Source organism: Salvelinus sp. IW2-2015, linkage group LG32 (genome assembly GCF_002910315.2).
Source record: "Salvelinus sp. IW2-2015 linkage group LG32, ASM291031v2, whole genome shotgun sequence".
Classification (NCBI taxonomy): Eukaryota; Metazoa; Chordata; class Actinopteri; order Salmoniformes; family Salmonidae; genus Salvelinus; species Salvelinus sp. IW2-2015.
Genome location: NC_036871.1, coordinates 20,166,414 through 20,189,741, shown reverse-complemented (window position 1 = coordinate 20,189,741; position 23,328 = coordinate 20,166,414). Strand labels below are relative to the sequence as shown.

The window sequence follows — 23,328 nt, the reverse complement described above, 5'->3', positions numbered from 1 at the left end:
CATTAAGAAAAATAGGGGTGGGATTTGAAGGATGTTATGGCGTTACTAAAGTTTTAACATAGTGATTGTCCAATTCTCGTCACCAAGGTTTAAAATGGTAATTGCTAAAAACTTCTATATCAACGAGAAGCACAAACATAGCATGTAGTAATATTGCCATGTGCTTGTACATTAACGTAGCTCGTGCCGTGCTATCTACTTTAAAACGAGCCGATGTTGATTGGGTCTGGCATCTTGTCTATTTTAAGAATACAGCCAGTGGAAGATTGTCTATGTATACAATTGGCATGTATTTAGACTTTTTTTTCATTCTTTATACCGTCAACAGAAGATCCAAGTATTTCCAGCAGAAACAAGGCTGTGTGTTGGGGAAATAAGTGGTGCACTTAAAGTGCAGTTCAGAAATCTATAATCCTGGGTCTCCTATGTGATGAGGCTACGAAGTGTTGGATGACAAGAAAGCCCCTCAGAGGGCATAATGTCGCGCTTTAAGGGGAAGAATTGACAAACTTAATTGTGTTTAATTGGGTCCAGCCTAGCTCCATAAATATTCGCGATAGCTGACTACATGCTGGCACCCAGGATTTAACTTGCAAGAAATATTTGGGGAGATATGTCTATACCTTCCAACCCTAGTAATTTTTTTCTGCCTCCTCCTTCTCCTCCACAGCTGAAGGCGCGATAAACACAGACATAGGTCATATCCTACGTTCTGCAAAAGGGAAAGAAAGGGGAATGAAGGAAGCCGAGAGAGGAGGAAAGAAAAGCGGATGGCCAGGAAAGAAGAGAGAGGAGAAAAGGAACAAAAACATTGGTGTCGTGTGTACCACCGCATCTGACCATCACCCGAAGCACATAGTGGAACATAAAATGGGTCTTCTATAGCTCTTGCGAGCTAAGACTCGTTGGAGATTTTGTCTACGATGACAAGAGTTTTGTAAACATCACAAGAACCGCTGGACCTCCTTTGTACTAAGACGAGTTAAGAAAGGCCAGGCATACCTGGGTATGGAGTGAGAGGAGCAAGGTCAAACACATCAGCACCCTCTCCAGCCCTAAAATCAAAGTATGTGGCACCCAACGTCCCTTAAATAAGAGAATTAAAGACCATTTTTATCCAAGGTAGCTAATCGTAAGAAAATATTCTACAAATGCTCGTTAACGTCACTTCTCCCTGTGGAAGTCTAAGTTAAAAAACTTTCAAAGACTACAAAAATAAAACACAGATGTTTTCACCTCTTACTAATCAAGTAAAAGCAACACCTATTGGAATAGTTCTTCTTTATCCCTTTACCGTAGGGATCATTTCCAATCAACCCATTGGTGTGAATTCGCAAAACCAATAGAGAGAACGGAAACACGTAATTCCTCGGCCGCCCCATGAGAAAAACTCATAGACAAATATATAACAGGTTTTTTCTACTAAAAAACGATCAACGAAGTGGGGTATGGGGATGCTAGCCTCAAAACGCAACCTCCAGAATTAATTTAACGACCGCCTCAGGCACCCGATGGCACAGCAGATCATGTTAAGCTGACGTGTTCGAATTTGGGAAAAAATGGATCTATATATTCTAAGATAAATTCACATTCCGGCGTCACCCATGTAGTTGTTTGGTAAATTTGTCCTCACCCTCAGCCATTCTTTAACAAGAGACTGGTTGGTCCAAAATTTTTGCCTTCAAGATTCTAGTTACAGTTCCAAGAAAATGATTGTGTTAAGCCTTTGTTGTAAGATGTCAGTCTTAAGCACTGTACTCATCCTAGATGATTCTAAACAGGTGTTAATCAAACCACAGTGTTACTTGCTGGCTATTTGAAGGGGGATAAGTTCTTTCAAGCTAAGTGCGCCAGCTGCTGTCCCTGCCTCCCGGTAATTACAACCTTCTAGAAACCCTAGAGATTGGTGTTAATCCAAGTTGTTCTCCGGTTATTACTATATACTTCTTTCTAGAACCTCCCCTAGATGAATTAGGTGTTAAGTCTCAAGTGTTAAACTGATCACCCGGTATTACCCTTAATGGACACATCTAGAACCTAGATGATTAGGTGTTATCAAAACATACGGCACCGTGATGTCTTTACACATCCCCTCCTCCCCGGTATTATTAAACTCCTCTAAGGAAACACCACCAACCGACACTCAACGACATGCTTCTCCTCCCTAAGAATATGATCACGGTGTTAATTCAACCGATGTTCCTCGCCTACTCTCCTCTCGGTAACCCCAGTTCCACCGCCGCTTTTTCAAAGCCTAGTTGTTTGTGCAAGTTCCGACCCACTCTAATACTCCGTCTTGATAAAGTAAAGCTAGAGAACCTCAATCTAAGAGAAACCGCGGGGGAATGAACCAAGGAGAGAGACAAACAGTGTGAGTCGAGCCCAGAAGAAAGAACCCAAGTCAAGAATAGGAGATACGACTCGGACCGCCATACCGATTCTGCGTGCTGCCAAAGTGCCAACTCGTGGCAGCGTCTATAACGCCTGCAAAAATCATGTTAGGCGTTCAGTGCCCATCCAGTGTCCAAGGTAGCTGATGACCAGGAGCAGGCAAGCATGCAGAATGTAGCAGTGCCATATCAACCCACATCTAGCGCTGATGCTTATGTTGAAAACGCATACATTAGCGTCACGGAGGTCACAGGAAGAAAGCAGTTAAAACTCATGTCAGGACCAAACTACTCCCTGTGGGGCTTCCCAACGGAATGCTGTGAAACGTGTCGCCTTTAGACCTCCAGTGCCGATCACCCCCCCCCCCCCCCAATAAAAAAAGAAAACGTGGCTTTCTAGTTGTTTGGTTAAACGTATCTAAATTAACTTGACTGAACCAATACCATCGAAAACTGGAAAAATCTAAACGCTTTGCTTTTATCCCCTAGTATGGAGTGGTACTGCTTCATTCTAAGTGCATCCAGCCATGCATATTGTAAGCATTGTCTCAATTAACTTCTCATGCTTTATTTACCCGTAAGGAAAAACATAATTTTCAACTACCGTGTTTAAAACTGTCGTCACAAACACAGTTACAATATAATCATTCCTGTGGAAAACTCCAGGTTCCCCCATCAACCATTTAGGTGTAAACTACATTTGTGAGGGTGAGAGAGAGTGAATCCTGGGTTGGAGACAGAAGAGCCCTGTAGGTTACAGACTGTCTGGACACTGTTTGGAGGAGAATTGTAAACCACAATTTGAGGTTAACCAGATGGTGCGGTGCAGTCGCACAGTCCTAAGCACTCCATGGAGTTCAGCAAACACAACGCTGACCAATAGAGGTCAGCAAGCAACATCTTCTCCCACTTCATGGTCGACAGCACCTCTGTGCAGCTGTAAATAGTGACTGCTACTTTTTCAACTACTTTTTTAAATAGAAAGTATTATGGGAAATAGAAAGTAGACAATACACGTTCTTTGAATAACCACTTTCACATTGATTCGTCTATTTGAAATGATGACTATAACGTATTGGTAATACATATGCTTTTACGTAGACGTTGTAAGAATTTTGGACTTTCCTCTGGAAAAAATTGTGCTTATTATATCCTTCATTTTGACTAAATCCTAGCATTTTGAAGCTCCTTTCACAGTATAATATGTTGAGGAAGGTAATGCACGGTGTGCTAATACTGAAGGAGCCTTCCTCTCACCCACCTTCCCTCTCCCAAGGCTCTAGGGGCACGACAGTAACTTCAGAAGTCCCAGACATATCAGATTCAGACAGGCCCAAGGTAGCTGACAACTGAGATGTTGTTGTGGGAAGTACAGGAATTTACAGCATAGAGCTTTCATCTACACAGGTGGGCCTGTGGGAGACAGTGGTGTTGGAGTCGTAACAATGAAGCAGGAAGTCAGAGAGGCCTCTAGTCTTCTCTACTCACTAACATGGTTATTGTTTTCCTCCAAACAATAGCTAGCTAGCTTTATTTATTATTTTTCCTTTATTTAACTAGGCAAGTCAGTTAAGAACAAATTCTTATTTTCAATGACGGCCTAGGAACAGTGGGTTAACTGCCTTGTTCAGGGGCAGAATGACAGATTCTGGGATTCAATCTTGCAACCTTTCGTTACTAGTCCAACGCTCTAACCACTTGGCTACCTGCCGCCCCAAGCTTGCAGCAAAGATGGCTCGTTGTAGTTTCAACATTTGTTAGTACTACAGAAGGGGGAAATAGTGTTACTACATGACCAAATCATTATTTGTATGTAAGATGTGTTATATTGGCTTCTATTGAGAGAGTCCTTAAGTGGACTGTTAAGGAGTTCTGGAAAGAGAATGATTGTCTAAAGATAAGACAGCAGGTCAGGATTGTGTCTACTGCTTCACAATAAGGTTGATGGAATGAGTTTCCTAGACACAATCTTAAATAATCTCTAAATATCCCAAGTCATGTTGTTAAGTTCAAAAGAATACAATATAAAAATAGCTGACACCATTCAAACCAATGAGGGTTCCAACCTTTAGGCCCTGGAGAACTTGACGTGGTCAGCAGGGCTATTAAAATGGGCTATTAAAATGTATTTACCCAACAAACAGATCTGTCACTAACAAATTGTAAGATGATCTAGGGAGGTATTAAGTTGTTGACTGTGCTAATAGAAGCTAACAGAAAAACCATAACAGACTAAGTTGATTGAGAAAAGACACATTGAAACAGACAGGATTTTTTTTTCATTTGAATTTATTTTGTTAGTTAAATTCCTATAGAAGGTGAGGGAAAATAATGGTCACACAAGGGTTTTCTTGAGCATAGTTTTCGGAAGTCACAGTGTTTTAGACATCGACAAAAAGAGTACAACTTCAAATCATTAAATGAAGAAGGAAAGGTAAGGAAACTTAACATGGTGGACAGTGTCTGCCACACCTCTCCTTCATTTTCCAAGTGTACCCTTCTCTCCAAAAAACAAAAACAAAACAGGGTCTGTCTGAAACCCCCTCTACTCATTGTGGACAACTCCCTCCCACTCCCCCCCGCTCTCCCACCCCTCACAAAAATAATAGCAACCAAACAAACAAAAACAACAAAAAACAAATCTGTAACAATAGATATAATTATATATAATATATATTTACTCTTTAAAAATAGAACTTCAGTCTAGTGACTAACATCTGTACAAACTACAAAAATAAATTTTATATAAATAATTTATATGGCATGACACACATTTGAACGAACCCCCACCCTACCACTCATATAACTTACACACTCAGGTATTTCTGTATTGAAGCAGTGAATGAATGTAGGTTGTTCTCTTATTATTTTGTTGTTTACTTCCAGAATGCACAGTAGCTACTTTATTTTTCTTTCATAACTCTATGTACAAAAGAAACCCAAGCTGCCACTTAAATCTATTACATTTCCCTGCATTTAAATTGGCAGTGATGTGACCAATACTGAACGACTGAACTTTGTCCATAATACAAACGTACAAATTAAACAAAAACAAAATCACAGAAATGTTGGCTTGCATGTGAGCTACAACGACGAGAGAGAGAGAAAGAGAGAGAGAAACAGAAAGAGAAAGAGAGAAACAGAAAGAGAGAGAGAGAGAGAGAGAGAGAGAGAGAGAGAGAGAGAGAGACAGAAAGAGAGAAGAGAAGAGAGAGAGAGAGAGAGAGAGAGAGAGAGAGAGAGAGAGAGAGAGAGAGGGCGGACAAAAGGAGAGAGAGAGAGAGAGAGAGAGAGAGAGAGAGAGAGAGAGAGAGAGAGAGACTGCACTAAAGCACAGATTTCCTCCATGACACAGTAAGTGGTTCATTGAGTAGTTCTCTGCTCAAAATGCACTACCTAGTCAACAATTGCACAGGGTTGAAATAATGTCTACCACAAACCTAAAGCAGCCAAAACATTTAAAAGAAAACAAAAACCTCCCTTTGCATTTGATATAAATTCCCTTTCAGAATAAAATTGGGTAAACAACCAGCATTAGTCAGATATTACCCCTTAGACCCCAGTTGAGTTGGAGGACAAGGGGGATGACAAAGTTAGCCTTACCCAATGTACAGCTTAGATAACCCCAGGAAAGAAATAAAACTCTTCTCATAGCTCATTCAAGTAATAAAACATGTAGACTGCAAAATAACAACGAGACAACGATCATAATGCAACATGCCAGTGAGCTGGGACACAATGAACGTAATGCAACATGCCAGTGAGCTGGGACACAATGAACGTAATGCAACATGCCAGTGAGCTGGGACACAATGAACGACACTCAAGAAACTTCAACCCAAAGTGACACCAAGTCAAGTTGCTGACTGCATACAGACATACAGAGCATTACAGAGCTACAGGTGATTGAAATGGACCAATACATGGTAATATATTAATTTACTGTCTGAACACGGGCTTTATTCTGGATGAGCAGCCTGTGTATTATGGAAGAAACCAAAGGAGAATATGCTATTGTTTTGCTAATAGTATTTGCATCATATCACACCAGTAAATGAAGACACGTCTTGTACATATCAGGGGATTCTAAACGTGGGGGGAAAAAGGTATGAAATGATGCTCTCAAACAAACAGGACAGATATCATATTTACATCCAACTTTGAATATATATACTGTGCTTATGAATTCCAAGAGGGAAGGTGTTGTGAAGGCACAATGGTTGTTATTGGTGGAAGAGGAAGAAAAGATTTACTGAGCTTGTTTGTATTTGTACAGTGCAATCAATGACCAACAATGGATCATCTGAATAGATCATAGTGTGTGTGTGTGCGTGTGTTACGGAGCTTAATCAATAAGGCACCCTCCACTCTCAGTGTAAGAACATCGAGAATATCTCAAGTTAATTCTCAACTTAGATCGGGGGAGGGRGGTACTGCAAATCATTTCCATTTYTTGAAGTGTAGCAGCAAAAAAACAAACACTGACCTTGTATTTTCAATAACCTAATATCTTAATAACCCCTCACTCTGAACTGTTTTACATATAGTATCTTCTAGATCTATACAAAGGGAGGAACCCCCCAATCATCTTATATATCTGACTCTACACAAGAGAATAGCCAAGTTATACAGTACTCTTTTAAATAGTTGTTTCCCTCTTTTTAGTATTAAAATATATACTCATATATTTATATATTCTTAAAACAAGACCTTTTTTTTAATATCTTTACAAATAAATCCTCTTGTCTGTGTGAGGTCTATGTACAGATCAAAGAGAACGGGCTGGGTATCGGAGGCAGCCAGAGAAGGATTCCAGACATAGGGGCAGGGTGGGGTAGCAGGGTGTCTAGCAATCTTTGGCTGCCTGGATCCATGGGCCACCTGGAACACAAGAGCAAGGAAGAAAGAGAACTGTGAGAACCATTGTTGAACACCAGTCATAGCTGCACACACAGACATATTCACAGACAGCCTACGTACAGAATGTTAATGTGAAAATATTCTAATATAGCCTAATGTTGATCTACCATAAAATGAAAGTCCAAGTATGTAAAAGTGTGTTTAAGTTTCAGTGTTAGACTCACCTTGTGCCTGGTTTGCCTGAAAGTGGTTCTGTACAGATTCCAGGTCTTGAAGCTCCAAGGATTCACGCTTGGAAGATTGGGGAGCTTTCCCACAAGATTGTGAAGTCCTCTTAGTGTGCTCAAAACAGTCTGATTCACTGTCCTCGTAGCCCTCATGCATGTAACCCTGGTAGGCCCCCGGCAAGCTGGGGTGCACCGCCACAGTCACCGAGGCCGTGGCCGTAACCATGGTAGTAACAGCACTACCGGACACGGTACCGCCATTATAGCCCGGCATCTTAGTCCTGTTCTGATGAGGCCCTTTGTGTGTCTGAGACCTGGGACCACAGTGATTAGTCCTCCCAGGACCTTGGGTCCTGTCAATGGGTAAATGTTGCCTCCTGGGTCCCTGGTCAGAATTGTAATCATGTTTGTTATCCCACTGCTTGAGTTGAGAGCTGACCGAGTTAACCGCATTCGGAGAAGATTCATTTAAGAGTTCTTTCTGAGGAGTTACAGATTGGTTCCCTTGGAACGGTTTCACCACCTGGAAGAGCAGAACAATAACAGACATGATTAGAATCATGATATTCATTGTTAATAACAATGTATTGCACATCATACTGTATTTGGGATGTATTATGTATGAAGTAGCAACTAATACTGGGGTGCTTTCATACCGTGAGCTTGGGGAAGCTGGGGTTCTTGCTGGCCTCCAGCAGTATGTGGGAGGTAGGAGGGGTGATGTAAGGACTGCGGTCACAGTACTTGTACTCCTCCCCTATCCCTGATGTGGTAGTCGTCTCAGAGTAGCACTCTGACTCGGAGGACTCTGAGAAGGCCTGTTGTCGCGGGCTGAGTGGGCCATGTCCCGCGTAATAGCCGTGGTGGGTCATGGGAGGGGAGAGGGGCTCCGGCGACAGACAGCTGCCGTTGTCGGACGGGGTGACCTCCGGGGGTGGGCCCATGAGGGAGAGCAGCACGGGCAGCAGCACCAGTCCATTCAGGATCCCCAGCACGGTCAGGATAGCCAGCACCGCAAAGAAGTACCTGGAACACAACCAACACAGAGAGAACATTTAGTCACCAAGGCTCCTTCTGAATGGGAATAAGCAGGGCCACCAGCACTCAGCCACATTAGTAAACAGGCGACACGAGGACACACTGGAAGGGAGRACACTGCAGAGCTGGGGGGGTAGAATCAGACCACCCTCTCTCAAGCCCTATGTTTGGCCCCATTTCCTTCTCTTTCCCTCCCTTCCCCTGCATTTCCTCTCTCCCTCTGTCCGTCCCTCTCTACTACTGGCAACTTGACAAGTTGGAAGAAAATTCCTGGGCTCCATCTTCTCCGTCTGGGAGCCCTCATCTATCACCACAGCACTGCCACTTCCTGAAAATATGTGTTTACATTAGCCAGCAGATYCTACACGTCAGAAACGCCAGGGCCCTCCCTCCCCTCCCTGTCTCACTGCAGGCTAGGGGAGAAGAAGTGTCCCCCTTCTGGCCTCTGAGCCGCTGCTGCCGCTAATGTAATTTTCCCTTCAACAACTTAATATCTGAAGTCAATGAGCTCCAATTTCACCGTGGCGAGGGCAAGGCACCTCTGTGTTTATACTGGGCTGGCCAGTGGAGCCTGCCTGCTCTTCCTGCCTGCCTATGTCAGCCACATCACATCACACCTCACAGACACTACATGAGAGAGATAAACAAAGGACTGTTGGGTGGATGAGTCTCACTCAGCGCTACTACTACTACTACTACTACTACTATCTTGTTTTGTATTGAACATTACTACTGTTGGTCAGTGTGTGGAGTGGGCCACAATTGGTAGTAGAGATACATGTAGTGTATATACACTCAGTGTCCCTTTGTGATGAGAACAGAGAGGAAACTGTATACTCTGTCTAGTATCTGAAGGGAACCAGAGTGGATGGGAAGCTGCTCTGGAAAAAAATGTGTGTTTGTGTGTTAAGGGCAGGGGGTAAATCAGACTCTCAACATGCTCCAAGTAAAACATCCTTTGATGCTCGTAGTACTGTTAAGCGCCTTCTCTTTGTCTCTCTTGGAGTTGTATGGAGCTGTTGTGGTTCCTAGCTCTGCTCTAAATGATTGCGTGGTGAAGGGTGCTCTGTAATGGGCCACAGAGCTGTGAGGTTGCCTGGGTCTCTGTGAGCCTCTCTGTGCTCTGAGGAAGGGCTGAGGTTGCCACAAGAAAGAGTGTATGAGAAAATTAGAGAGGACTCCACTTAAACGCTAACAGAAAACAGAGGGCTCAGCTCTTTTAACTGCGGTCCAGACTTAAGTAAGAAAAATAGAGTGGATTATGAAAAACAAGAACAAGGATAATAGCATTCTGGAACTTTCATTCATCCCCGCCTGAATCTACCACTCCGGCTTTGTTGGTGTCACACCTCAGAAGGGAAGGTCACTTTTAAGTTTGGTATCGAGCGTATCTTTATTTTCTCTGCACCTCATGCTCCCCTTGTGCCTTCCCATTTACTCTTCCACTCTCCCTGTGTCTGTCTCTTTAACAAAGCCAATGGAGTTCGCTCTGTTTTACTCTGGGAAGTCAACTTAACTTGCTATGACAAAATACTTCACCAAACATTTCAGTTCAGTCTTCTCAGCCATGACCATGCCTCACTTCAAAAAGACACACAAATGTGACTGGTCACTTCTTATGCCCTTGAAAGTAGTTTCAAATGAAAACACACATGCCCTAAGGAAGAGTAGAAAACCAGATGAAGCAGAAACCACCATCAGTATTCACCTCTAGTTACCGTTCAACTCGTTAGATACAGCCACTCACTATGACTATCCTGCGTCTGTGAAAAGTCAAGAAAAAAAGTACCGTGTTTATTTTACTACGTCAACATTCCGAAAGTGGCGCTTGATTTATTTAAGGGTTAAAAAAGAGACCCTTAACTATCCACGTTCCCTCCAAAGAAGACAGTGTTAGGAATTCTGTTGTTTATAGAAACTGTAATCTTTTCCATTTGGAGTCGGGGGTTGGAAGGGGTGGCTTCTTTGGATAGGGGCAGCTGAGCTTGCTGGCCTATTTATTCAGCGTACCACCGCCAGGAGATGTTTACAACAACGTATTTATGCTACTCCCCAGTGAGAGGGACGGCTCTGCTCTGCTACATCTAAACAGGACCTCCTAGTGTGAATGCTCTCCTCGTGCTGCCTGCTAGCCCACCGCCACAACGCAYACAGTTAGCTCTCCAACCAACCTCCCAAGCTCCACCACTCTCCTAGAACCACCTACCCTCCTCCTCCTAACAACTCTCTATTCCCAACCCCTCTTTCTTTCCCACCCTGTTGTTCTTGTCCTTCCTCCTCTCCTCTTTTTTTTCCTTCTCTCCCTTTTTGGTGGAAAAACGATCCTTTCCAGTTCCTCCATGTCGCTTGACAAAAACAGAATGAGAATGCTTGGAGCGTTTCTGCCAAAAAGCCACCCTGAACGTATTTATATTTTCAATGTGCTGCCCTGCTTTCTCAGTAAGCATTTTTTATGTCATGGGCCTGTTTGAGGCTGCTCTCAAGGCTGTGGTTTGGTTCCAGCTGAGGCCAGATTYAGCTGAAAAACATTGCTATTTGCTTTTTTCCACTGAAGCATTTTAGCAGTGAAAAAAGAACCCTCCAACAGAAGCCAGAAGCCTTGGTTGGGGGTGAGGGTGGTGATGGAGGGTGGTTGGAGGTGGTGGTGGTGACTACTGGTAGGGGTACCACTGACCAGCTCAAACCCAGGCTTTTTTTATTGTGGTGCCCTATTTGGGCAGAAATGTTTTCAACCGGATGATTGGAAAGTTTACAGATTCCTTATGAGAATGGTATGTGTGTGTATGTTTGCGCTCATGTTTGCATGCATGTGTATGTGTGTGTGTGTGTGTGTGTGTGTGTGTCTGTGCTCATATGTGTGGTGTGTGCGAGTCACCACCACTCAGTGAGTAGTAGAACATGTCCATGTTTATGAGCAGCTGTTCCACACCCTTGATGTTTTCTCCATTTGTTGTGCTGGGGCCAGTAGGCCGCTGGGCGCTGGGCGGTGGGCGCTGGGCGGTGGGCGCTGGCCGCTGGGCGGTGAGCGAGGCCTGCAGGCAGCAGCACGAAGGACTGACAGACAGTGCCAGGTGGGGGGGAGCGCATTCCCACCTGCATGCACCGCTGTGGCCCCCCACCCACCCTGGCTCCCTCCCCCAGAGGAAAACAGACAACTGTCTCCATGCATCCGCCCCCTCAGCAGCATAAACACAACACTAGCACTTCCTCCATAAGGCGACATATGGAATACTGGAGGGAATCTGCCCAGGAGGAATTGGAGTCTCTCACACTCACCTCAGGATGAAGTCAAACTCGGAGCCAGCCAGCATTAGGACCCCCAGCAAAGTAGAGATGGCCCCGTCAATCACAGGGGCAAACATGTGCTCCAGGGCCACCGCAGAACGCCTGTTCCTATTCCCTACGGCCGTCAGAAAGGCCTGGGGACAAGAGAGAGGACAGAGGCAGAGGCAGAGGGTTAGGGTCAAGCTGTCCAGAACAGACTCATGGGGGAAAAGTAGTGGCTCGTGGCGACATTATCATTCCATCCATGGTAGTAGTGTATCTCTACTTCTTATCTTCATTGACTTTCTCCTAGTTTGTCCATAGAGTGAGGGAGGAAAAATCCTTACCAAAATCAAATCAAATCCATGTTTATTGGTCACATACACACATTTGCAGATGTTATCACAGGTGCAGCGAAATGCTTACCAGTGCAATGTGGACGGTGAATTCGACGCCGATGCCTACAGAGGCGATGAGGATGACCACTGGGATSGCACTGAGTTTGATGCCGATCAGGCCCATGATACCGAAGAGCTCCACCGTCATCATAGCCAGGATGAAGACCTGAGTAGAGGAACACGGGTTGGTTAGACACTGCCTAAATCTCTGGAGTCACAATGAAACACATCCATTAAAGAGTAGGTAAAAATGTTAGAGAGACAGAGAGAAAGTTATCATTTTCACAGCATGTCTTGCACCCACAACCTCCAGTGCCTATTTCCACGATTCTATTAGGTAAGAGTTAAGTCTTACCCAACAGAATATTTGACCCTACATTTTCGAGGATCTCACTGTCATCTGCATGACATCGAATTACACTCAGGCCCTAGTCTCACTCTCCCTAGCCCTCTTCCTCACCCTCCCGGGCTGCTCCCTCTCTCGGGGTTATATTCCCCTATTTTTTAACAAGATAGAGAGAGAGGACTTTGAAAATCCTTAGCCTCGTGAACCTTTGATGTTGGCAGGGGTCCCAATTTGGTCACGGTTAAATTGGAAATGATAAAACTCTGTTTTATTGCACGGCCACATATAGGCAGTGAAACTATAGAGGCTCCAGCTTAAAGAGAGACAATGTGACTGTGCACATGTAGGCCTGAAAGGACCTCTCTCTCTCTCTCTCTCTCTCTCTCTCTCTCTCTCTCTCTCTCTCTCTCATCCATCTTCCTCAACCTTCTCACTTCTCTCCCGCAGCTCTTCCTTCTCTCTCTTCCTCTTCTCCTCTCTTCTCTTCTCTCTCTCTCTCTCTCTCTCCTCTCTCTCTCTCTCTCTCTCTCTCTCTCTCTCTCTCATCTCTTCTTTCTCGTCTCCTCTTCTCCTCTCTCTCTCTGTCTGTCTGTCTGTTTTCAGTAGTGACTACTTAAATAGAGAAGTTAAATACATTCCACTTCAAACTGAAACCTTGTGCCACACCTGATGAATTGTGCATACAGCCCAATGGTCGGTCACGGAGTCCACCCTTCAGTGCGGTCTGAAGTGCGGGCGGCAGGCCCTACCTCACACAGCTTTGTGAAAGTGTTTCCCAGCCGCTGGAGTTGACAGGCGTCTACCTCCCAGGCCTGATGGATGGGTTTAGCAGGCAAGGTCGCGACTAGGCAGTCCGTCTGTCCCAATTTTGACAAGGGAGCTGAAGGTAAAAGTCTTCAGGAGAAGCTCCTTTGCATTTCCTTTTCTAAACCTAGCAGAACAGATTAAATGAAAAGGCTGGGGGGTGTGAGCAGACCCTCTGGGCCACGCGCGCAAGGGCCCTCCCAGAGATGGGGCCTGCCGCTCCCACTGTGGAGGGTTTTTATTGAGCTGTGCTGAGGGAGGGAGCTGGGAAGGAGGAGGAGGAGATAGGAGGGGAAGAGGAAAAGAGAAGGAGAGGGGGGTGAGCTGAGGGGACTTACATGATGCAGCGGTCCAGGGGTTGAGCAGGAGGATGGCACAGACCAGGAAGGTGCAGGCTAGCACCACGCTGACCGCCAGGAGGAACCAGTGTCGCAGGCCGATGTACTGCTCCCAGAACAGGAAGGGGTACCCGTTGGGGTAGTTGAGCACGCCTTTACGGGTGAACTCCTCGCAGATGGTGCGCACGCTCTCAATACCCTCGACGAAGTCGGATGCCTGCCTCAGGCCGTTTAGGTAGAAGGGGAACTGGGCAAACTCCAGGGGCTCTGCGGCAGGGACTGCAATACACCACGAGAGGTTAGACCATATGACCTTGGCTCATGGTAGAAACTTCATTAAAAAATGTGCATTTTCATGTGAATTTAAAGAGAGGCCTAGTGGGAGACTTACTGCGCAGGTTCTCTCCGGTGGTATCGTACTTGTCGTGGATCCACTCACGGGGGTGAGGGTAGAAGTTACCCTGAGAGGCGGCATAGCCCAGAGGGTCGTTGCTCACCCACACAGTCAGGTAGATATAGAAGACGTCTGGGTGAATTAGACCGTCGTCATCCATCAGACGACGCGAAGTCAGCTTTTAGACATATAGAGAGGGACTGGGGTTAGCATTCTCAGTAGCCGGACTGGGACTATACCATCAAATATATTCAAGCTACATTTAAACTTTACTTAAACAGGAAGTCCCATTGAGGTCAGAAGACCTTTTTCCCAAGGGAGACCYGGGGAACAGAGTTCTATCGAAGGCAGTAGGAGCATGGTACTGTGACTATACACACCTGGTTGTAGTTGAAGGGGTCCTTCTTGGACCCGGTCTGGATGAGCAGCTTGTAGGCCAGAACACCATCCTCGGTGCCGTTACGGTAGTTATCCCAGGTGATCCTGCCTGCCTCCCAGTCTGCATCGAAGGCAGCCTGCAGTCCTAGAGGAGAGAGAACACAGGAGAGCACAGAGTTAGACCGATCTGATCCACCACCACATTCTCATGYTTATTATATTATACAGCTGACAGGGCCACAACATAAGCTGAGATGTTTGGAGCACTATGCCAGGAGTTATACTTTAGAGTAGTGAAAACATGATGGTACGTTTAGAATGAGTCATCTAAGTAAAATAAGACGTTTTACAGAGTGTTCTGAACATTAACCTCCAACAAAACCACACACAAACACATCCAAAAACACGCATCTCTGTTCCTAATATGTCTGTGGGCTGAATAAACTAACCAGCAAAGCCTTTCGTGTTTTCTAAATGACAAAGTCTGGCGGCAGTTAAAAACCAGTTTCGACAGCCTTTCTCTAATTACAGGGAGAACCTGACTAGAAAGGAAATAGCATGGAGGGAGGGGTGGAGAGAGAGAGAGTCTTTTATGTCACTCCAGTTCTCAATCGATTGAAGAGTTCTGTTTCTCATGTTTTGGATTGTCGAGCCTGGTTACCCGCGGCCCACCCTCGATTCGCCTCATAGCTTAATACTTCCTCATGACTAGTCTAGGACCTCCAATATATTTTAGCCAGAGGGAAGAGGCCAAAAGGTGAGGGAGATAACCTCTGGCCTTTCTTCTACATCATCTAGCCTCCAGCCCTGCTGGATGGTGGTGAACTTTCACCGCCCCAGGCTTTCGCTCACCTCCTATTCACCTCCCATCCTCCACCCTCATCCTTACACTGAAGGTAAACATCAAAAACCAACCTCTCCCTCTAAAGACCCTGACATCACTAAAACGCTATACCGCCAGGTCAAGAATCCACAAACAGAGCTCCTTTTCAAACACACTGACTGACTAGGCCTAATAACAGAATCACTATGGGGCTTCTGGAATGAAATAAAACAAGGTCTCCTTTAGGCAACCTGTATTTACCTCTTAGCCAGTCCTGAAAATAGTGCAGCCACATCCGGGGTAGCTGCTGGTCGCTGTCCCTCACCACGTACTTGACCGAGGTGAAGGAGTTGTGCAGCTGGATGAGGAGACGCTGGGAGCGGGCGTAGTCAAAGCCGTCCATGGTCACCAGGTACATGTTGTAGAAAGAGAAGTACTTGAACTGGGCGTTGATGAAGTCGTACTCCTTGGTGTCGCGGGGCACAATGTCGGTCAGGTAGAGTCCGTCATGRACCATGGTGGTTCCGTACARGCTGAGCCCCAGSAGRGYCACGAAGAGGACCACGACCACCACCTTGCTCTCTGGCTTTAGGAGRAGAGGAGCGTACTTGTCCCGGGCGAAGCTTGACAGGTTCCAGCGGAAGAAGGGRAGWGGAACACACTCCCTGKYCTCCTTGGACTCATCCATCTGGGCCAGGAGGTCCCGGGTGGAGCTGGAKGGGCTGAAGAGCTGGGAGCCGTAGGRGTCGGTGGGGGWRGGGGGARCRGGGGAGGWGGCCACCACCACAGAKGGAGGGCTGGTGGAGATCTGGGAGGTGGGGGGCAGGATGGTGACTATGTGCTGGCCTGCCGCGTCACACTGGGTGAAGGCCTGGACGGTGGTGGTGATCTGGGTGCTGGTGGTGATGGTGGAGCCTGTGTAGGTCGTTGTAGTCTGGGCGCCAGGCGCGTGGCTATGGGTGGTGTTGTCGTTGGCATCGGAGAACTCCTGGGGTTGGATCTGGATGACCCGGGAAGAGCAGGGGCTGTAGAAACAACACAGGATGTCCAGACGCTTGTCCTCCCGACGGTGCAGGTCCAAACTCAGGATGGCCGGGAAGATAAGAAGCACCATGGCGAAGTTGAACACCACAATAATGGCCGCCTAGGGAGAGAGATAGAAAGAGAGGGGGAAGGAGGGGGAGAAAGAAAGGAGAGAGAGAAATAATGTTTAGGAGAGGGGCCAACCCTGTTCATGACATCGCTCCACGCCGCCACCCGACTCCACAGCTGCCGCTTGAGCTCCACAAAAAAGGGCTCTACATTCAAGCTCCCTTGCTGTTTTAGTGCCTCGGATTCAGTCCCAGAAAGAAAAAAAAAGCGATCCCTAAATCACCAGCGAAAATAGTCAACAAGCCAGGGAACTGAGGTAAAGGAAAGGGGACTCGCAGGGCTGCTGCTGCTGCTCTCTCTGCGAGTCTGTGCAGGACCCCTCCTACCTCCCTACTCTACCGCCCTGGGGCTGACATTATAGTCGGTATGGTTTCAAGGAACCACGGACCACCCAGAGGGTGGCGGGAAGATCACAGAGCTAGAGGCTGACGGCCCAGTGATATACTGATCCACTCCTCCTCTGATTATTTCCCTGCCCTCCTCACTTGAGAGGTAGAAGGGGGGGGCTGTCCTGGCACTGTAGGTGCAGTGAGCAATAAAAAGAGGAAGAGAAAAGAACAAAGATCCCCCTCTGAATAAATGTCACTTCTGAAAAGTTTTTCTTTCTCTTTGTGGCAGAGGCCTGCGGCCCACTTTTCTTGGTGTGTGTGTGTTTCCCTTGGTGTGTGTGCCTGGCACTACTGGTTCCATGGCAGAGCTAGGCAGTGTAAACACAGTGGGGCATACAGCACAGTCTAGTACCTGCAGAGAGAAGGCGCGCAGTGCTGGGATGGGGACCAGGGCTGCCATGAAGAAGGCGATCATGTTGTTGATGGAGGTGAGCGCCACGCTGGTGCCAGTCCTCCTTAGGCAGTCCCCCGTTCTCTCCTGCAGGGACAAAACACAGCCAACAGTTAATACCAGACAAGCCAGAGAATATAAGTAACTGTTGTTGTTCTAACTAACATAACTAAGCATGCATCACAGATGGCACCCTATTCCCTATATACCGCACTACATTTGACCAGAGCCCTGGCTGGTCAAAAGTAGTACACTATATAGGGAATAGGGTGTCTCTCTTTTGGGACAGAGACTAAGTACAAGGTTACAGTGGGTCAACAGGTGATTGAACTAGGGGGCTTGGGGAGGGGAGGTAGCTAGCTTACCTTAAAGGGGATGTTGATGCCAGTCTCAGTGAAGGAGTGGGCCAGAAGGAACATGTCATCCACACCGATCCCCAGAGCCAGGAAGGGAAGAACCTGTGTGGTGGCAGCGTTAAAGGACAGGCCCAGCAGAGAGCACAACCCCAGGCCAGCTGCCACAGACAGAGCCACCAGGAGCACGCCAGCCAGCCCCACGGCCCCCTGGGACTTGGCACAGTCCCAACGGAGCATGGTCGCACAGGCGTAGGCCAGCTAGATTGAGACAAGAGAGAAGAGAGAGGGTGAGAGTTTGAACTTTGAACTCAGCACAGGCAAAAAGGAATCAGTAAAGAACCACTGACATCTATGATGAACAGTAGCGAGAATAGGTTACTACTACTTACCATGAGCAGGTAGCCTCCAGCCACACGAATGACACTGACATCAGAGAAGGACTTCATGATGTCGTTGAGGGTGGTGGTGGAGAAGGCGTGGATCTCTGAAGTGGAGTTCTGGGGGATACTGCCATGAGCCACCTGGAGGGTAAATAAAATAACTTTATTTAAATACAGGTTAGGGGTCAAAAAGAGAATGTACAGTTGATTTTTTATTTTAGTTACGTACGCCAGTAGTAGTGACCTAGTTTGGGTTGTGGCTCGTGAGGTCATGTCAGTTAGCACTTAAATTCCTCTTGACATTCTTCTCCGATACAAACAATGTATTCTTCAAAGATGACTTCATATTTTAAATCAACAACACACAAACAAGATATGGCTGAGCCCCTGTGAAGCTTGACAACTGAGGAATAATGACCACAGATGCCAGAGAGCAAGGGTCAAGGGGATCAAATGAGATCACATGGTCTCTCAAGCTACTCCATCAGCAACATGAATGGCCGACAACCTTAGGGGAACCCAACACCCTGCACTTTGTTTTTACAGTGACCATCCCCCTCTCCTCATCTCCCAATCTCTCTCTCTCCTTTCCTTCTCTCTCTCCTCTCCCTCTTTCTCTCCTCTTCCTCCCTCTCTCCTTTCTCTCTCTCTCTCCTCTCCCTCTTTCTTCCTCTCCTGCGAGCTGGTATTGCTGGAGGCATGACCCCCCAGCCATTCAGTCAGCATGTTGGGTGTCAGCTATCACAAAAACAGCTTGTTCCTATAACTGGGAGTCTGTCAGTGGCCTCCTCGGAGGACTCCGTTTACTAGGCAGCTGAGGATTGATGGAATTCAGGCAGACGTTGCAGTCCCTGGGCCAAAGCCCCTCCTCTATGCATGTGGCAGGTAAACTGGATGACTCATACTTAACAGGGTAGGGGAAAAACAAGCCAACCCGAGGCCAACTTTAAGGACGCACTATGATTTGCTCTCTGATTTCATATTTGCCGGTATATTACTCAAATGGGTCGAGACAGGTTGGTGAAAGGTGCAGGTGGCAGAGGAGCTAGGGGCCAGAAACATAGGCTCCGTACCAAATGGAACCCTATGCCCTTGATGTCCACTACTATTGAACAGGTATAGTGCGCTACTTAGTGCACTACTTTTGACCCATACATACCTCCACGAACTTCCTCTGCCAGGACTCCAGGATGGCGGTGGCCTTGTCCTCGTTCCAGTTGATGTCATGGATCTCATAGTCGTCCTTAAAGTGTTCGTAGAGCTGCTTGGGGCTCATCAGGAGAAACATGGTCTGGAGGGCCTCCGCACTGCAGGAGACAGAGAGAGAGACACAGTCAGACGCCTGCGGCCAAGTGAGCTCAAGCCACACACAGGAGTCATGTTCCCCCCATTCAAGACCCCCCCAAATACTACAGAGGAACCTTAGGAGTCCTCTTGTCAAGAGACTCCTGTCGTGGCTGTCATAGATATTACATACTCTGATCTGTGGCATATAAACCAAAAGGTGGTTGTATACAGTGTAAGTGGGTGGAGAAGTCAGCTGTTGGCTAGTGTTCTCAGGCTCTAACGCCTGAACGGGGRAAAGCAGGTGTCCTGCTGCCTTTCCACAGCGAGCACAGATGGCCCTGAAGGCGACTTGGCACCGATGTGGGAGTTCTGGGGTAAAAATGTGATTGAGATTACCGTAAATCAAATCATGGAATAAAGTCTGTGGCTTTAAAGGACTGTATCCCTTCCCTCCAGATTTGCCAGGGTCGTGATCCGGGCAGTGGCCCAACACTGTCACTCCATTCATACTTGTGCTGTGGTTTTAAATTCAATTGAAATGAAAGAAAGTATTCAGAATACTCAAAAGAGCCCAGGAATCATGTCTCACACATACGGCAGTATATCAAGATGTTTTACAAATCCTTAGCACTGGAAATGTGTACTAGTACACCCCTGTAAATTATTGTTGGTGTCCCCTTTTCCTTTCTCTGACTTAAAAGGACAGGCTACCTTTCTTCCACTTTCCTCCACAACAAATCTGTCCTTAGTTTATGTGGCTGTCCATCATGTTTAATTGGTCTGTCCTATGCAGGGGTCAGAGGAGGAAACTGATCCTGCTTCATGTGAGGCATTCCTCAGATGTGTGAGGTTATTAGGAGTCAGAGGCATTCCTCAGATGTGTGAGGTTATTAGGAGTCAGAGGCATTCCTCAGATGTGTGAGGTTCTTCGGAGTCAGAGGCATTCCTCAGATGTGTGAGGTTATTAGGAGTCAGAGGACATCCTCAGATTGTTTGAAGTATTAGGATCAGAGCATTCCTCAGATGTGTGAGGTATGGAAGCATTATCGAGGTATATGTCAGAGGCTTCCTCAGATTTGAGGTTATAGGATCAGGAGGCATTCCTCACTCTAGCTAGACCCTCACTACCCTCCCTCAATCTCAACCCTTGTCCCCGGTGTACACCCCTCCCGCTCTCACCTCTGCAAAGCGATTCTGGATTTCCTTGACCCGGACCGCTCCAGGATCAGCTCCTCCTGCCAGTGCCTGAACTTTTTGGAGAAGCCGTGCAACGCGCCTTGGAGCTGCCCAGCAATGTCAGACTCTGTGGAGGGAGGAGACAGACGGCAGAGCTAACAGTTAGCTTATTTAACAACGCAGGCACATCAGGCTCACAAAAAATACCTCCTCTTTAAAGGAGGGGAGGGGTAGAACTAGCCTACCTCTCTCAGGTCCTTGTTGGGTGGCGCGGGGGGCAGTCGGAGTCATTGGGTCCAGGCAGGGCGCGGTTCATGTAGGCGTGGCCCACCTGGGCCTTGTCCAGCATCTCCCTGAAGCCTCCAGACTGGTGAACGGCTGAGCTCCTCCATCAGCTTCAAAAGGGTCCAGTTGCACCACTGAGATCTTCGGCTCCCCCTGATAAGAGGACACCAACAACATACAGGGCTTTCAGTGAGTCCGCAGGGCACAGCCAGTAGCATGCATGGCTATAGCAATCTACGTCACTTATATAGCATCCCTGTTAATCATGTTCAGCTGTTCTCTTTCGCAGCAACTTCTGCCCCCCTTTTTCTTCTCTTTCCTCCTCCATCCCTTGCACCCATGCCACCGTACCTACACCTCCCCATCTCCCTTCCTGTATGCTTCTGGCTGGTTCTGATCTTGCCCTGCCTCTGCTGGGCTCTCTCCTGGTGACGAGAGCTGCAATACTGCGTTTATAAGTAGGTTTATTATCCTGTTACACGGGGCCACAATGCAGAGGAAAAACACGCGGCAGGCTGCTCGCGCCTATTCTTAACTTTGTGCATCGAGTCATAACAATACCTCTGCCTCTAAACATCTCGATAAGGCTGCAGTGGAGCAGTGAGAAGGGCTGGCTGGTGGGAGAGCTGAGCAGGGAGTCTGTCTGTGTGCTCTCTCTGTTGGGTTGATTGCCTGCCTGCCTCTCACGCTGTTAGTGGTGTGATGTTCACAGAGCCTTTCAAAATGCCCTAATCCTAAGGCTTTTCGCTGCTGCTCCTCTGGGTCCTCCTCCATGCTACCATTTTATAATTTCTCCAAAGAGCAGGCAATTATGTGCTGAGGGATAACGCTTTGGTGTCAGTTGACAGCTTTTGCTGTACCAAGTAAACTTAGTACAGTGCGCTAACTCAGTGGCTCCCACCAGTACAAAGAGAGTACTTGTCAAGAGGAAAGCATCCTCGCTTTACAGGATTCCCTTGCAACATCTGTATTCTACCACATTACCCATAATACACCACACAACCAGAAATGCCTCAGCTTCCGTAAGGTCGTAATGTCTCCGCTCTCCCGGCGTCGTAATGTTTTTACTTTTCCCTCCTTCCTTGTTAAAATTGTACCATTATTTTTATACATAAACCCACTTGTCATGAATATTTATTTTTAATTTACATTCTCACATCTCCAAAAAATCCAATAATCAAACTATCAACAACAAAAAATCTACAAGAACAAGAATCAGACCATTACAAGTCATAATTTAATGCTGTACCAATCATATAAAAAGTAAATGCTGTAAAGAAAAATAATAAAAGAATCTAAAAACTTTGATGCCATTTACTTTAGTTGGTATAGAGAGAAAAAAGAATCCCAAAGTGTCCTAACTCTGGGCCCAACCTCACTCCAATGATTCATGAAGAGAGTGGCTTCAAATAAAGCTGCTACTCTCCATTCCCACATACCAAGCGCCTTTGCTCCTGCTTGCAAAGAGAGGCTCCTTTATCTGCTATTTTTTGCTTGAGTGAACCGGCCTAGGCCCTTTTGTTTTTCCATAGATTGCTGCTCTTTGTTCTCTCAAGTTTTTTTCTCTCTCCCTCTCCCTCTCTCCCTCTTTTTGCATTAAAAAACTCGGCTGAACTGAAGCGGAAGCTAGAGGGGACATTAGCCTCAGTGGCCAGGCCACCCCCAGCTCTCTTCAGCACAGCAAAAAGAAATGGCAAATAAATAACAACACAGACATTTTTTAAGAAAATATTTCAACACTGTGATTTAGGGGAATACTTGTGGATCTGTGATCATCAAAGGCCCTTCCCCTCTCTCTCCTCTCACACTACATGAGGAGAAGTAAATACAACCCATATTTATGTTTATTTAATTTCCCTTTTGTACTTCAACTATATGCACATTTTGACAATACCGTACATAGCCATAATGTACTGTATGTCTCTATTCTTGTGAGTGTAATGTTCACTGTTCATTTCTATTTAACATCTATTTCACTTGCTTGGCAATGTAAACATATGTTCCCCATGCCAATAAAGCCCTTAGAATTGAATTGAGAGAGAGAGAGTCAGAGAGAGAGCTCCCTGCCAGGTGAATGGAGAAAACACCGTTTGTTGTTCAATGTGCACGCCTGTGGCTGCAAAAAACTATTTTCAAAACCCTCAAACTGAACTATTGGTTTTACCTGAATTTATAATCAATATATTTGATATGCGGAAAGTGAAAACAATTGGAGTTATTGAAATATCAATTTAGAGTGTGATACTTATCTTTTAGGATTTTTTTCCCTGCAAGGAATATGGTAAAAAGCATCTTAAAATAACCAAACTCCACTGTTCATTTCTTGTACGCTCTTTGGGGACCAAGACTTGCATAATGCCCATTTTATTTGTTGGACAACTTACAGCTCGGAGCCCGGGCGATTACCATGAGAATGCACAGTGTTACCCATTGCTGACAAAGCTGAGCCCCCCTCCAGGGCCCCCTCACTGATGGACACTCACTTGTAAACTGAAAGAATGCTTACCATTGTCTGACCCAAAGGTTCCCCTCCCCCCCTTTACCAACCCACCCAGTAGCAGCCATCTCCTCCCTCCATCTCTCCCTCCCTCCCTCTCCCTGTCCCCTTTCCATGAGGGCCTTCCCCTGCTCGGCTGGGGGACTGTGTGTGTG

At 46.5% G+C, this 23,328-nt stretch overlaps 1 protein-coding gene across 1 annotated transcript in view; it reads right to left on the bottom strand.

The window, feature by feature from the left end:
- Window positions 1–5,680: 5,680 nt before the first annotated feature.
- LOC111956836 (protein patched homolog 1-like) overlaps window positions 5,681–23,328 on the bottom strand; it is a 30,125-nt gene continuing 12,477 nt past the window's right edge. The window contains 18 exon segments of the mRNA XM_070436725.1: window positions 5,681–7,271; window positions 7,475–8,000; window positions 8,134–8,503; window positions 11,792–11,934; window positions 12,206–12,343; window positions 12,597–12,605; window positions 13,673–13,944; window positions 14,057–14,237; window positions 14,440–14,582; window positions 15,522–16,404; window positions 17,154–17,279; window positions 17,558–17,806; window positions 17,938–18,069; window positions 19,088–19,235; window positions 20,395–20,516; window positions 20,637–20,665; window positions 20,668–20,765; window positions 20,767–20,829. Coding sequence (XP_070292826.1) covers window positions 7,237–7,271; window positions 7,475–8,000; window positions 8,134–8,503; window positions 11,792–11,934; window positions 12,206–12,343; window positions 12,597–12,605; window positions 13,673–13,944; window positions 14,057–14,237; window positions 14,440–14,582; window positions 15,522–16,404; window positions 17,154–17,279; window positions 17,558–17,806; window positions 17,938–18,069; window positions 19,088–19,235; window positions 20,395–20,516; window positions 20,637–20,665; window positions 20,668–20,765; window positions 20,767–20,829 — 3,667 coding nt within the window. The 3' untranslated portion in view covers window positions 5,681–7,236.